General features: G+C 38.3%; 4 protein-coding genes across 14 annotated transcripts; 1 reads left to right on the top strand and 3 right to left on the bottom strand.

Annotated features, from left to right (window-relative positions):
- Positions 1-348: 348 nt before the first annotated feature.
- Positions 349-9,275, bottom strand: LOC107267679 (exostosin-1). Of its 10 annotated transcripts, none has more exons than XR_003059642.1 (11): positions 7,227-7,679; positions 5,262-6,313; positions 4,961-5,162; positions 4,765-4,884; positions 4,448-4,678; positions 4,048-4,314; positions 3,720-3,970; positions 3,473-3,622; positions 2,000-2,413; positions 1,721-1,913; positions 349-543 (listed from the first exon to the last, which is right to left on the bottom strand). XR_003059642.1 is itself a non-coding variant. In XM_025085004.1 (9 exons), exons 2-9 carry the CDS (start codon positions 6,143-6,145, stop codon positions 2,275-2,277), a joined length of 2,244 nt encoding a protein of 747 aa, XP_024940772.1. In that variant the 5' UTR covers positions 6,146-6,313; positions 7,227-7,679; the 3' UTR covers positions 565-2,274. The 10 variants fall into 10 exon arrangements, 2 of the variants coding, with proteins under 2 accessions (XP_024940772.1, XP_024940774.1); XR_003059640.1 differs by lacking the exon at positions 349-543 and adding an exon at positions 565-1,125; XR_003059646.1 differs by lacking the exons at positions 349-543; positions 7,227-7,679 and adding an exon at positions 9,100-9,275 and having other exon boundaries at positions 565-1,913.
- LOC107267681 (sodium channel protein Nach) lies at positions 8,154-10,646 on the top strand. The gene is made up of 6 exons (XM_015739667.2): positions 8,154-8,504; positions 8,588-8,806; positions 8,885-9,202; positions 9,595-10,152; positions 10,220-10,329; positions 10,412-10,646. Exons 1-6 carry the CDS (start codon positions 8,179-8,181, stop codon positions 10,525-10,527), a joined length of 1,647 nt encoding a protein of 548 aa, XP_015595153.1. The 5' UTR covers positions 8,154-8,178; the 3' UTR covers positions 10,528-10,646.
- LOC107267683 lies at positions 10,616-11,833 on the bottom strand. The gene is made up of 4 exons (XM_015739670.2): positions 11,688-11,833; positions 11,193-11,533; positions 11,014-11,121; positions 10,616-10,942 (listed from the first exon to the last, which is right to left on the bottom strand). Exons 2-4 carry the CDS (start codon positions 11,519-11,521, stop codon positions 10,672-10,674), a joined length of 708 nt encoding a protein of 235 aa, XP_015595156.1. The 5' UTR covers positions 11,522-11,533; positions 11,688-11,833; the 3' UTR covers positions 10,616-10,671.
- Positions 11,834-11,969: 136 nt separating this feature from the next.
- Positions 11,970-13,390, bottom strand: LOC107267682 (DTW domain-containing protein 1). Of its 2 annotated transcripts, none has more exons than XM_015739669.2 (4): positions 13,107-13,390; positions 12,753-12,893; positions 12,487-12,670; positions 11,970-12,412 (listed from the first exon to the last, which is right to left on the bottom strand). In XM_015739669.2, exons 1-4 carry the CDS (start codon positions 13,344-13,346, stop codon positions 12,090-12,092), a joined length of 888 nt encoding a protein of 295 aa, XP_015595155.1. In that variant the 5' UTR covers positions 13,347-13,390; the 3' UTR covers positions 11,970-12,089. The 2 variants fall into 2 exon arrangements, with proteins under 2 accessions (XP_015595155.1, XP_024940786.1); XM_025085018.1 differs by having other exon boundaries at positions 12,095-12,412; positions 12,476-12,670.
- Between the last annotated feature and the right edge of the window lie 17 nt (positions 13,391-13,407).

Raw genomic sequence — 13,407 nt, 5'->3', positions numbered from 1 at the left:
ACTTCTCTCTCGTACGTCAAAAGTTTCGCGCTCCTATAAGATTTTGCAAAATAATAAACTATCCTTTAAGATTTGGCTCTCCGGATCCAGCTTATCACGGAGCGACGTTCAAAAGCACGAGAGCGCCATCAGACGTCGCAAAACATATGCTACGGTCACGAAGAGAGAAAGGTGACTGGGGATACGCAAGGCGTGCTCAATACCTCCTGTCTTCTTGGCATAGTCACCTTTCTAGCAAAGCTGCAACAAAGAAGGGAGTGTTAACTATACGAGGAGAGACGGTTCTGCCACCACCACCACCATCAACACCACCACCACCACCGCCGCAATCATTGCTAGATATTCCACCACCACTTGGATTATCCTGACCAACCACCACCACCACCATCACCAGCTCCAACTCCAAGAAACGTTCTCCATCAGCATTATGGAGCCACTTTCTGGAGTGCTCGCCGTCTTGTTTAATCCGTCTTAGATACTTGGTCCATATTAACCCTGAAAGGGTTCTCGACTTACCAGAACCATTGGGAACGTAGTTCGATTCTAGGGAAAAGAAAAAAAATCTTTTGACATTAGATACTGTATTTTATTTAAATTAATCCATAACAGGATAATCATAGATCTTGAATCATTACTTTTTGTTCATGATACTTTACAATTGGAATTTAGTGTTTATGCATTTTGTTACTTCCTGCAGAATGTCTTGGGGACATTTTTTGTAACGCTGCTGTTTTTTACAATTACTAATTAGTTTTATTGGACGTTTTTGATCTATATATAGAAGCTTTAATTGAGAGTGGAATATAGGAGACACTGTCGGTATTTCGCATCCGGTTACTGGGTGTATCTAAGATTGTTTGTATGCTATATCCTGCAAGAACATTGCTTTACCCACGGTATTATAAACCTTTCTTTTCACCTTGAGAAACGTGCTTGTAAATCGATTGGGACAAGTCTCTGGATTTCGTGGAATGTTACATGCTTGTACAGAGAGAAGGGATACCGGTGTAACCATGCCCTCTCGATTTCAATTTAGGAATTTATAGATAAATGAGAAACGACTGAAAGTTCCTAGAAGGTATTTCACAGGACTCCTTACCGGAGTGACTTCTCTTAATGAATCGCCTGAAGGAAACAAAGAAAAAAGAATAGAAATAATTACAAGTATCCAGGAAAAGTCTCGTTCTTACTCTTTAAAACTAATGTTCATCCTAATTAAGCAATCCGGCTGTTACGTTTGGCGTGTCCTGTCGCTCTTTCTCACAACTAATAAAGTTCTTCGCCACAAACTAAGATAAGTAAAAAGAAAATACAGCCGACAGGTCTGCCTGTCTAGTTGAACCCACGTGGAGAAGATTTTGGAAGAGAATGGAGCCACTACAAAAGATTTCTGCTTGGAGCAATAAAATCTTAGCCAAAGTATTGAAGTTTCGTAATTTGCAATAGCTGGGAGCTATGTAATAGCTTTGAGGAGTAAGGAGGCAAATGAAGGAAAGAAAGTAGCAATGAGTGGAGGAGCAAGAGAGATACAGAACAGCGAAGGTATCGACGTTAGTTATTTTAAAACTTCTTATCCACCTTTGCTTACAGTCTGTGAAACAATACGTCACGACCCTGAAACACGCCTATCCCTCTCAGACGTTATCCTCAGATCAGCCCAACTGAACGGGAGCAATTACTTCTTCTTGTATGCGTACAACGTGCTTAAAGGAAATCTTACTTCTTGTTGCTCTTTGACTTTTGCAAGAAATCAGCTGCCATTCGACACCGTCCACCAGATAGCCACGTAGACGTTGGTTGTTACGCGACTACGATATTCAGTTTGTTTTCTTCTTATCCTCTTGATTATAAAAACTGAATAAACGGCAGCAAGAAAAAAAACATATGTCCCCTTGTTCCACGATGCAGAAATACTGTGAAAGAGATTTTTCCATACAGGAAGTTTGCTTGATTTTGCTCAAGTGTTTGTAATGAGTTTCAAATATAATATTTTGTTTACCAGGTCGGGACGAGGTTCAATTCTTCACGTCTAGGAAGTCGAAGTGCGATTCAAGGCTGAGCGAAATAAATTGTCAATTATTTGCATAATTGTAGACTCGCTAGACGTTACGCTTTATCTCTGCTCCATTGTAGCCGAACGTTTCGACTGTGATTGATTGTCCCTGCAATAGCCAGAGGGTGGAAGAGATAAATAAAAAAATATACCTTACACCTACAGCGGGAAGAGTCTATTAAGGACGTTCTGCATTTCGGCGCCTGAGGACTTAACGGGTATTATTTTGTGGCGTTTTCGGCACGTGTCCTCCTTTCCTGAATGTACTTCACGAGCGTCTCATCTGTGAGTAACGTGGGTGGTGATAGCTCTGGTAGATATTTTTGTTGAAGTTCACAAATTAATGCCACCCGCGCGTCCCTGAAAATCATTGAAACTTTCATTTTTTTAGTTCATCAAGGTAAATGACGTCCGGTTATTTTAATAAAAGTCGTATCCAACACCTGGACCAGGAGTCTGGGAGAATTTATAATGACGTGATTGTCGCTCCATAAACTCTTGGTTAACAAGTCCGCTTCCTTTTTTTTTCTTTCTTTTCCACAATACTCCTCTAGCCAGTCTTTTCGAAAAAGTTCTTCAGCCTGCGGTTCTTGCGGTCTGCGAAGCCGTTACCCCGAATTTCCATGACTCTCTACCTGGTCTCATAATACATCCGGATGGTCGATCATGGTGGGCGACTATTCGACTATCGAATTTACTGCAAATACTTGTCTTCGTGGTCGCGTCGTTGGGTAAAGAAACAGCGTGACAAATTGAGCACGCGACAACTTTTTAAAACGGAGAAACTTGCGATATAAATAAATAAGAAAGAAGAAGCACGATAAAAACAGGAAGTCCTTGCGTGGATTACTTGTTAAATAATGTTTTTTTTTATTAATCTCTATGAAACGATTTTTTATGTACATAAATAGCAATGCGGCATGGCAGATAGTCGCGGACTGCATTATGATAAGATAACAAGGATTTGTTAATATTGACCTTATGACCTTCGTATGGACCGTCCTTCGTAACAGAAGATGGATATGGCACAGATTCAAATACCAAGGTCACAGCGAAAACCCTGTCGATTAACGTTAATAACTGTCTCGTTCTTATGAATTCTTTATCATTGTCTTCCAATCTTTTCTTCCACTCTTATATTATTTTCATTTGATCGACGAAAAATCGTTAACGTCACGATACTTGCGATAGCCTCTCTCGATTTGTCGTTTATGTGACGAGTCTAACTCGTCGTGAATCGACATGGGTAAGGAGGAAGCAAGAAGAGTGGGTGGAACCAACGCCCCCCTCCCTCCCTTAAACCTCTGGACGCTCCAATGTATAATGTCTATACACGCGCTTTATCAATTAAACAATTTATGATAATTCGTAAAATATCGTATAGAACTCTAATTACTAACTAATTCAATTTGCCTATACTTTTTGCGCAGGTTGCTCACGGAGTCTTTGAACAGAACAGGATCCAGTCTCGTGTTGGAACGTAGTAATGGCATGTAGCCGAAAACAGCGACGAACGTATTCATGCAGCTTTGTCGCTGTATAAAATGATCTGGATCGTTCCATGGAGATCTGAAATGATATGAATAACGGTATTTCCTGTATCCTCCGAAAAGGATAACGAGTAGAAGAAGGAAAGCAAAAAGTATAAGAATTTTGTTACAATTACCTAATCCCGGCTAGAGACGTGTCCTTATAAAGCTTGCGCTGGGTAACCTTGATGGGCGGTCGACGTGTGACGTGGCTGACTAAAAAATTCATAAGAATATCCTCGCAGTTCTGTGACTGCTCCACGGTCTTGTGGAGCGTCGAGCTTAGGAGTTCGGTGTAGAGAGTATTGTAGTAACGATGATAAAAGGCGGCCCCGGTAAGGACGATGCTGTAGTCGTTAGTCCACTTACTGGTATAACCCCAGGAGCGCTGAAATTTTATGAATCCGTGATGGAGACTAGGACGATGAGAGAAGGATTGATTCTGGTAAGGTGAGTAATTTTTACCTTGGAGTCATCCCAGTAGTGGGACCGCGCCGGGTAGCCGACGATCCTCTCCGGGAACGAGGACCAGACGGTGAAGGCAAAATCAATCTCGTCGGTGTTCAGTGTGGCGTCTTCGTCTAAAGATAATATGGCACTGGTTCTGATTAGCGGATGAGGATAGAAACGATGTGAAATTCCATCCGCAGGGATGACGTGTATGGATGCCTTTATTCCTTGCCAGCGCGGCCTCCTTGGCAGAGGAATGTCCGAGTTCCACATTAGGATTATCTGTGGTTGATTTTCAGAATTGGTTAATTTACTTAATTTTCTTCTTTACATTCGTTTATCTCTATCGTTACTATTAACGAGCTTCCTTGAGATACACCTTTGACCAGCAGAAATCAATGATCGTGTCTCTTACCTTATCTAAATATTTACTCTTGGCGACGCTTCTTAGTAGTCGATAAAGTACGGCGGTTGAACCCAGTTGGGAGTAGATGATGGCAGTGAAAGTATTACCAGGGTTGCTGTTCGAGAAAGGTAACTCCTGTTGGCTGTCTGCGAATTGGGGTAGGATTGCCAGAGCACCAGGACTCGTGTTCCAGATTATCCCTTCCCGTGTACCCTCCCAGGGCAGTCGTTCTCTAATTGTCTAGATTTAGATAGAATATCATTTGGATGACTTCTACTCCAGGTTTCTCTAGGCTCATACATGGTGGAAGGATTAAAAAAACTCACCTCGAACACAGTGAATATTATTTTTTCGATAGAGGAGAAATATCGGTCCCATAGGAATTGGGTTTGCTGCCGTAACTTTAGTATTTGCGTGTTGGAAACAGATCTCACTATGTCTGGAATCTATTCCGATAAATCGATATCACAGTTGTTCCATTTAAATGAACTAGGGTGACGAAAGAATTTACTAAAAACTAACCTGGAGCAATAGTCTTTCATCAGAAAATATAACAGCCTGATTCCAATCGATGCGCTCATGAAACGGCAGTGCCCAGCCATTGCTCAAAATGACTGGTATACAGCCAGCTCTAAGAGCCTCCAGGAACCGAAAGCTGCCCAGTCTTCTGCCACGAGGTACAAGGCAGAACGTAGCGTTCATTAGTAAAATCTCATAGTCATACCTGGAAGAAAGTAATGACTCGTACATCATGGATCCTGACTGATCTTTCAATTGTGTATTTTAAGCCCTAAATTTTCGCTTATAATTTCTTTGAACTTACGTATCATATTCCTGGTTATCCTGCTGACAGTGCTCATCCTGTAGCTCTCGCCAAGCCTTGCCGTGACGGCAAGTTGTCACGAAAACGAGATCCTTGGCATTGTGAAGATGATACAAGGCGTTCCTGGTTTCAGATCCTATACCATGTACGTATCTCTTCCCTTTAAATGCTGCTACGTATTTTTTATTGCTAGGAAAATTATTTTCTGGTGCCTGACCGGGTTCACCACCACGCTCAGGATGCTGCTTGCCAAAGAGAGGTATGGAGACGTCAAAGTTTGGCCGTAGTCTAAAGATGGACATACTGGCTTTCGCCAGGATTGCGTAGCCCAGGTCAAAGGCCAATGACTCCTCGGCATAGTCGGGCCACGTACCAGAATAAAGATTGAAGACAAGGTGGTTACGACCATTATTCCAGTAAGGAAGTCGTAATAGCTTTGAAGGTAGATTGTGTACAAATTCTGTAGAGAGCGGATCCCTATCCAAGGTATCTAGGGCTAGTACAAATAAACATGCCTTTGCTGGATCTGTTGTGTAGTATCTGGATTCAGTAATTACATTGAGAATTTTTTGGTAAAGTGGACTTATGACATCTTCTACTGGGTAGACGTAAACAGTAAAGCCCTGTTTACACTTGGTAAAATCAAAGCAACTCTCCATACGACATTGTCTTGTATGTTGGGATACGTGGATATTGCCATTGGATGTCCTGAGATCCTTATCGTAGAACTCTTCATTGAGACTTAAGTATGATGGTAGACGCTCGTATGGCAGCTGCGTTCTGCCTGTCCACTTTTCACTTTTTAACCGATATCCACCAAAGTAGCAGTAGCCAAGAAACGCGCACGTTACAAAGAGCAGTAAATAGCGTTTCTTGGCTTGCATTGTTAACACACTCAGCTTAAATAAGGATGCTCACAGGTATTAAACATTGTCTCTTGAGGTAAAAGTTTTTCTTCTCTGTCGAAGGCGCATTGTAATAACACGCACCAATTAACACTGTTCACGACAGTATTATTTTACAATAAAAGGGGTGCCATTGAAAAAATATCACTGTAAAAGGAAAGACAGTTATGGATAGATCAAAATTATCACTGTCAGTTTATTACAAAATAAAATCTTGAAACATCTATCGGATATGCAGCACTTGCCAAGTATTATTGCTTATCGGTAGTCATATTGAACTCTTGAATGTGAATAAAGTATAATGACACCAATGATTTCTAATTTTAATTTATGTGACCTTCAGAAAGTTTTAAGCATAACCTGCAGCGTTTTATGTGATGACATGCACTCATCTATAATGTATGTAAATTACCCAAAGTTCTGCAAGCAACAGTATTAAAAACTGTACCTTACAATGCCACAATACATCAGAGGTATTTAAATGGCAGAAGTCCAACCAATAAACATTAAAAAATTCAACTATATGTATACAATTGTGCAAATATTACAATCCTACATATTATATATTGCAGCACAAGATCTGATTACGAAACTAGACATTAGCTGCCAATAAAATTCAAATCTTATCATCTCTCACAAGATTTACTATTACAATTAATGATTGATGAGTATTTAATGACCATTATCTCAACGTAGTCACAAAGTTAATCACGTATCAAATTCACATTCTCAACCTTGGCAGTGGCCTTAAATAGAACGATGGACAGAGCTTTAAAATAAAATATGAGAAGAATCACTTAATAAAAAACCAGAAATCATTGAAAATTAAAAATTGACACATCAATCTAATCAAACTTTATGACATTTCCATCCTGAAGAGCACCACACAAAATCCCATTAAAAATCAAAGAACAAAATACATCCTTATACAGAATACTATCCAAAGATCTATCAGTGAGTAATAATCGGTGACAATCCGACAAAACCAATAACAAATACACAACACTGATAAGGAAACGGAGCAACGAACGTATAATAAAAAAAGAAAAAAATGTAATACAAAAAAAAGAAGGAAGTCGCAATTCAATGGCTCCCGTCTACCGATGCACCTTCTCATCCGCAACTCAACATATCACAGTGATCTCTTGTATCGTTACTAGTGATCATCTCTGTTTATCTTCAATCTTTGCACTTGGTACCGCACGATGAGCTTGTTAGGTTAGTTTCGAATGAAACGACCTTTGCCAGGGAACCCGGCTCGATCACGCCCGTGCACATTTTCCGGAGCGAATGAATAGCGCGCGCGTAATCAATGCGAAACGGTAGCCAAGAGGCGCGAAATCATAGCATGCCCACGGAGTAACAAATAATTTATGTACTTAAAAAAAAGTAGGACACACAAGTTATGCAAAGCTCTGCGAAAACAGTTTAAATTAACAAATCACTTTTTGGTTATTCTCTTACGCTTAACCATAGTTTCTGTCACGGCGACTCTGCCTGTAAATTGCATATGTCATACCAATGTCGTACGTATATGTAGAAGCTGACGTGCTCACAGCAGCCACCTGGCGGACAATGAAGCAACTAACTTTCCCGTCGCTTCAAACATGTGGGCGTCGCTATTAATCACGCACGGGTACTACTCGCGGTTTACGTAATCTTAATGTTTCCAAATCGTACGATAGTTTCAATTTTCACGTTTTATCTGAACATTGTAATAAAAGCTGATTTATATTTATTATTTTGCTTTCGTTAAAGGAAATACGTAGAGCATGCTCTTATGGCTTTGCTGAAACAAACATGTGTCAAACATAAGTCACTCTTGTAATTTCCATCTTGGCTTTAAAATATAACTGTTTATTCGATCAATTTTTGTTTCGTAAGTATGTGCTTATATATGTTAATGACATTGCCACGTCCTTTACGCACTATTACGTTTTATTATTATTTTTAATATATCGCAGTAAGGATGGGCCGTGCGGAAATCTCGCGCATGTCTATATTTATAATTTATGTACGTTTCGAACGGCCGTGGCTATAGAACGATGCTTAGAGCTGATAACGATAATGTAAATTGTCCTGGTTGTAACGATATCGTAGTTCTATCGATTCCCTTGGAGCATTTCAAGGGACAACAGTACAAAGTAGAAAGGGAAAGGAGTACAAGTCTTCGCTTTGTAGTAATTATGCGCCGAAGAGATTTAGAAGAAAGTGTAAATCGACCGTTGGAAAAAAAAAGTTTGTGGTCTGCGCTCGTACAAACATATCATGAGTATTCGGCAGAATCTACTGTGCACGGTATCAAGTATACTACTCAAAGAAACTCCATTTTGGAAAGGTAGGCTTCTGTCGGTTTAAACATTTAAAAATAGGTCTGATCGGTAGCGCGGGATTTTTTAAAATAAATTTTTCAAATTTTAGAGTTCTTTGGCTACTGGTTGTAATTGTCTCGATAGTATGTGCTGGTATATTGGCCAGTAAGTTTTACGAAAGACATCAAACTGCCAGTATAAAAACTTTGATAGCGAATGATCAATATCCTTTGTGGAAACTACCATTGCCGGCAGTGACGTTTTGCCACGGGAGATTGGTAACAATGGAAAAAGTAAAATCTCTTATAAATGATCCGGAGAGTCCTTTGTAAGTTGAATTAAAATTATCTCTTAAAACGTATCAATGTTTAGAAAAATAATACACGACTCGGGAATTTCTTTATAGATATTTCCCTTATGGGATGAATGAGTCAACTTTTATAAATTCTGTAGAATATATCCGAGAAGCCTTATATCCTTCGCATCGATTCGGAGAGGAAACAGGAAAGCTGCAGTCAGTTCTGGCAGCGAACGTGATGACGGTGCGTCAACTTTTTGAAAAAGTCAGTCCAAATTGCAGTGACTATATGTTGACATGTAGATTTGAGAACAAAATAACACCTTGCGAAACACTGATTAAGATGACTTTAACGTATTATGGAATTTGTTGTTCCTTCAATTACGCGTACGAACCACCGATTAAAATGGCTAAAGGAATAAAAAGGTAACGGAAAGTCAATAATGAAGAAACAGGTTATTGGCACGAGAGATGACAAAGAAAGTTTAAAAGAACCTAGAACTGCACTGCACTACGTTCAAATGGCGACTGGTGTACAAAGCATAAGCGTTGTATCAACCAAAAGATATCTGCCTTGACCACAGAGACTTTATGATGATTAATTTAAATAATGATTACCATCAGAAAGTTTTGCGCTGAATAAAAATCAAGTTGGACAACTGTGTTGTCCATTTTATGATTGTATGTAGCAGTTTTTCTTGTTTCTTTCAACATTGGAGTTTGCACTGTATAATTTTACCATCATTCTGCAATATCATCCTACGGCACGCATCCTTGCAAATTTATGAATCTAATTATGCTGGAGTGATTCCTTACAGAGAAGAGACAAAAGAGTACAAGGCTTTGAACTTAGGACCAGGATCTATACTGTCGGTGGTAATGAGATCCTATACGAATGATCATGTGGCTTCCACTTTAGTCGGTGAAGGCATTCGGATTTTAGTCCATGAGAGATTTTCATATCCTGGTCCATCAGCCGTGGAATTTGTTGCGGCTGCTGGATACGAGACTGTAGCACATTTATATGTAGATCAATTGAGCAGCAGTAAGGAAGTCCTTAGGATATCGACGGCGGAGAGAAATTGCGACCTTCGCAGTTTGGAGACGTACAGATCAAATAATTGTTATGTCCAGTGTCGAGAAAGGAGGCTGCAGCAGGTTTGCGGATGTCTGCCATTTTTTGCATCTATAATACAGAAAAATGATTCTATTTGCAATTTCACACATACCGCGTGTTTGGCGAGAAGTTTGCCAGACACTTATGCTCTTAAAATGACGGATTGTCAGTGTTTACCTAATTGTGAGGACACTATGTATAATATAGGCGTAACAGCATTGCCATTGAATGCTGTACAGTATCAGCCGAGTGAACTTTAGTAAGTTTAATTTTGTTCACTGCTTTTAAAAATTAGAAAAATAAACACTGTATACTTTTGATTGCAGTAGAAAAACTATGGATGATCCGACTGTTACTATATTACATATTACATTTGGTAAACAGAGTGCAACGTTACAACGTCGGGAATTGGTACTCTCGTGGATTAATCTTCTTTGTATGTTGTCTTTTTTGATAATATAATTTGTAACAATACTGGTGCGATTAGTCATACTTATTCGAGGCTTCTTTACTTGCAGCATCTTTGGGCGGAGTGTTTAGTCTGTTTCTAGGATGCAGCTTCATCTCGGTTATTGAGATTTTCTATTTTTTGTGTCACTTCATTCGGAAAGTCGTGCGGAATGAACACCCATAGAATCAAGTGATTTATGTAAAAAAAGATAAATGAATTATTTATTTTAAATATGAAATTGTATACACAATAGCCAGTAATTCTATGCACAATTTATAAATATAAAATTATTTTTAAGATAATCTAATTGTCTAAATAGGTCTAATGTCATTCTTCCAAACTTGATTCTGACTCAGTCCCACTATTTTCTTCTTCCTCGGTTTCATCGGTTGTGCTTTCATTCAAATTGTTTTTCATTGGACTCTCAGGTTTGCTATTGTATATCTTGAAGGGCTTATCTTGTTTTATATTAGACTTTTTACGCTTTCTTGTATCAGCATGTACATATAATTTATTGCCATTCACAATTGGCCATTCACGTTCCTTCTTTATATATTGTGCGGCTACTTGAAAGTCCTCCATTTTAATGATGGCACTCCTGAAGATAAAATTAGGTATTATTTTTAAAAATTATTTTATTAATCATAATAAGTGCTTTTATGTTCTTACATTAACTTTGATGCATTCATTTTTAGAAATTTAACTGCTAAGCAACCAGTGAATGCTTCCTTGATCTCATGCATCTTTGTGCCGGGTTTTATATTCGAGATGAACAATCTGTTAATTAAGAATTGGACACTTTATTATTTACAATTTGTTGGTTATATATACTCTTACTAAATACTTACGATCGAGTAGCTTTAGGTTCAGGTTTTGGTACAGGAACAGTAACCTTCCTACGCTTCTTGTTCCTTTCTTTTCTCTCATCGACAGGCCTCGGTTTGGGGATATAAGCAATTATATGTTTCCCATTCAGTGTCTTCTTTTTAATCATTTTCAAATTCTTTATTGTCTGGTCGATATCAGGAAATACAACATGGCAAAATCTAGCAGACTGTCTAGGAAGCTTGACTTTTACATCTCCCAAAAAGAGTTCTTTTATTTGATTATCATTTTTTATAGTAAACGGTACACGAACGTACAACCTTCTAGAATAATCGTCACTTGGGTCCTGCATTTTTAAAATGTTCTGTGAACATAAGAAATACTAATACATATACTTTTCTTCAAAATCCCACGTGCGGCATAGTGTCCACTGTGTAGCACACGTGCAACACAGAAAATCTATTAAGTTGATAAAATTTTATAAAGTTTTCACTTATTTTCATGATACAATTATTTACCTTTAACTTATCCTTAAAAGTGACGAATGTTAATTTTCCAAATACACTTTATACAGCAAAAGAATATTATTTTTCAGGTTAGAAGCAATTATCAATGTAAATATGGACGTCAACTCTCCTGCAAAGCAAACAGGAATTACCGACCGCTTCGTTCAAACAGTTCAGGAACCACTGACGTCACAGGAAGTCAAAATTTAATGACTGCCACTGAAAATTAATCTCCGCAAACAAAATAAAAGATATCGTGCTTCAAGCAGTAAACCTAACGAAATGAAATAAGACTTTAAATATCAAAATATACCTTATATTCATCCCAACACAGTTAATATTTACATACTTCAAAAAATCACGCATCAGGTACGGCAAATTAGAAAATAAAAATATTTTACGCCTAATACAACATTATATTAAGGGTCTCTTGTACGCCCACAATTTTTCATGGTCGTATATCGTATGTATTTTTTCGTACATATACTTAAAAAAATATAACAGATTATCATATTGACCGCAATAAACAGAATGAACGCCGTTCGTAGAGTTCGATGAATAATCAATGGCAGTTTTCTCGGTTACCGTGTAATCCTCACTTGCACCATAAGCACTCGTGTGTAATTCAACTAAGAACTGATGAATCGCCTCGACGGTAGCCAAGTACCATCGTGGACTTTTCTTTTGGTGTCTCCAAAACTGAGAAATACGTGATCTAAGCACTACGCATGGTAAATCTAAAAAAAAGTACAGTCCTATAACACTAGTTATTGAAAAATTTATAAAAATATTTGTACAACGTTTCTTATACCCCGCAATCTTGTATCCTTATAGATTGCCTTAGTCTGATGCCAGGTACTATCAATAAAAATGGCTCTGTCCACAGGTAATTCATTGCTTATTCTTTTGAATGAAACTTCATCTCCATTTATAACTTCTTTCGCGAACAGAGCTTCCACCGACGTTGCCGTTTTACTTGGAAAGATTAAAACAACCTGCATAAACCAAGTCCTCTGTTATTTATATATTGAATGACAAGAAACCAAATTCGATAAGTTATACCGAGAATATACGTACTTTGTCATTTTTAGATATTGCAGGAAATTCTGGGTAAGTATAAATTCTAACGTCATCAGGTGCAAGAACTGCCGCATGAATGGCTGTACTTTTGCCATCTATTTCCCTGGCATGTTTGATTATGTCAATTTTGATAGGTAACTAAAATTTAAAAAATGTAATTAATAACATCAGCTACATCAATGCCATCTATGTGTTCATATCAGAATTACTTAGGTAGTCTGCTCTAGTAACTTTACATATCCAATGATTATTGTAAAAAGTATCCACTGTACGATATCGAAAGATTTTATATTAATTAAATAGAAACAATATACGTTCGGCTTACTTATTAACGTTAACCAAAGATCGCACCTTTACTCGAGGAATATAATTGCGGTCGATAACCGGCGTGTAACAAGTGTAACAAAAGAACTTTCGTGATTTGTAACATGTTCCACAGATTTCACGACCTTCGATGCTATCGAGAATACTGGCATCGTCTATCTTAAGCTTACGAAACGGAGCTCTGTCAATAATCCGTTGCTTTTCCTCTAATTCTGATAAATTCTGCCTGTCGACAGGACTATCTTGCAATCCGTCTGACTGTGCCATGACAGAAAATCAACGTTACTGCCTCCACCACAGGTTATATGAATATAAGATAGTTTGATCT

This window comes from Cephus cinctus, unplaced genomic scaffold (assembly GCF_000341935.2).
Source record: "Cephus cinctus unplaced genomic scaffold, Ccin1 Ccin1_scaffold0448, whole genome shotgun sequence".
Taxonomy (NCBI): domain Eukaryota; kingdom Metazoa; phylum Arthropoda; class Insecta; order Hymenoptera; family Cephidae; genus Cephus; species Cephus cinctus.
Note: the sequence above shows the minus strand (reverse complement) of the source record. Positions and strands in the feature narration are given on the sequence as shown.

Bases quoted from the DNA above. Each gene is read 5' to 3' on its own strand.
- LOC107267683 (XM_015739670.2), bottom strand. From the start codon at position 11,521: ATGCAGGACCCAAGTGACGATTATTCTAGAAGGTTGTACGTTCGTGTA. The intron at 11,122-11,192 runs GTAAGTATTTAG...CTTAATTAACAG, and splicing joins GAACCTAAAGCTACTCGATC to ATTGTTCATCTCGAATATAA. The intron at 10,943-11,013 runs GTAAGAACATAA...TTTTATCTTCAG, and splicing joins ATGAATGCATCAAAGTTAAT to GAGTGCCATCATTAAAATGG.
- LOC107267679 (XM_025085004.1), bottom strand. From the start codon at position 6,145: ATGCAAGCCAAGAAACGCTATTTACTGCTCTTTGTAACGTGCGCGTTT. The intron at 4,315-4,447 runs GTAAGAGACACG...AATCAACCACAG, and splicing joins AGAGTAAATATTTAGATAAG to ATAATCCTAATGTGGAACTC. The intron at 3,971-4,047 runs GTAAAAATTACT...ATAAAATTTCAG, and splicing joins ACTACTGGGATGACTCCAAG to CGCTCCTGGGGTTATACCAG.
- LOC107267682 (XM_015739669.2), bottom strand. From the start codon at position 13,346: ATGGCACAGTCAGACGGATTGCAAGATAGTCCTGTCGACAGGCAGAAT. The intron at 12,671-12,752 runs GTACGTATATTC...TGGTTTATGCAG, and splicing joins CAATATCTAAAAATGACAAA to GTTGTTTTAATCTTTCCAAG. The intron at 12,413-12,486 runs GTATAAGAAACG...ACTTTTTTTTAG, and splicing joins TAAGGATACAAGATTGCGGG to ATTTACCATGCGTAGTGCTT.
- LOC107267681 (XM_015739667.2), top strand. From the start codon at position 8,179: ATGTACGTTTCGAACGGCCGTGGCTATAGAACGATGCTTAGAGCTGAT. The intron at 8,505-8,587 runs GTAGGCTTCTGT...TTCAAATTTTAG, and splicing joins AGAAACTCCATTTTGGAAAG to AGTTCTTTGGCTACTGGTTG. The intron at 8,807-8,884 runs GTAAGTTGAATT...ATTTCTTTATAG, and splicing joins AATGATCCGGAGAGTCCTTT to ATATTTCCCTTATGGGATGA.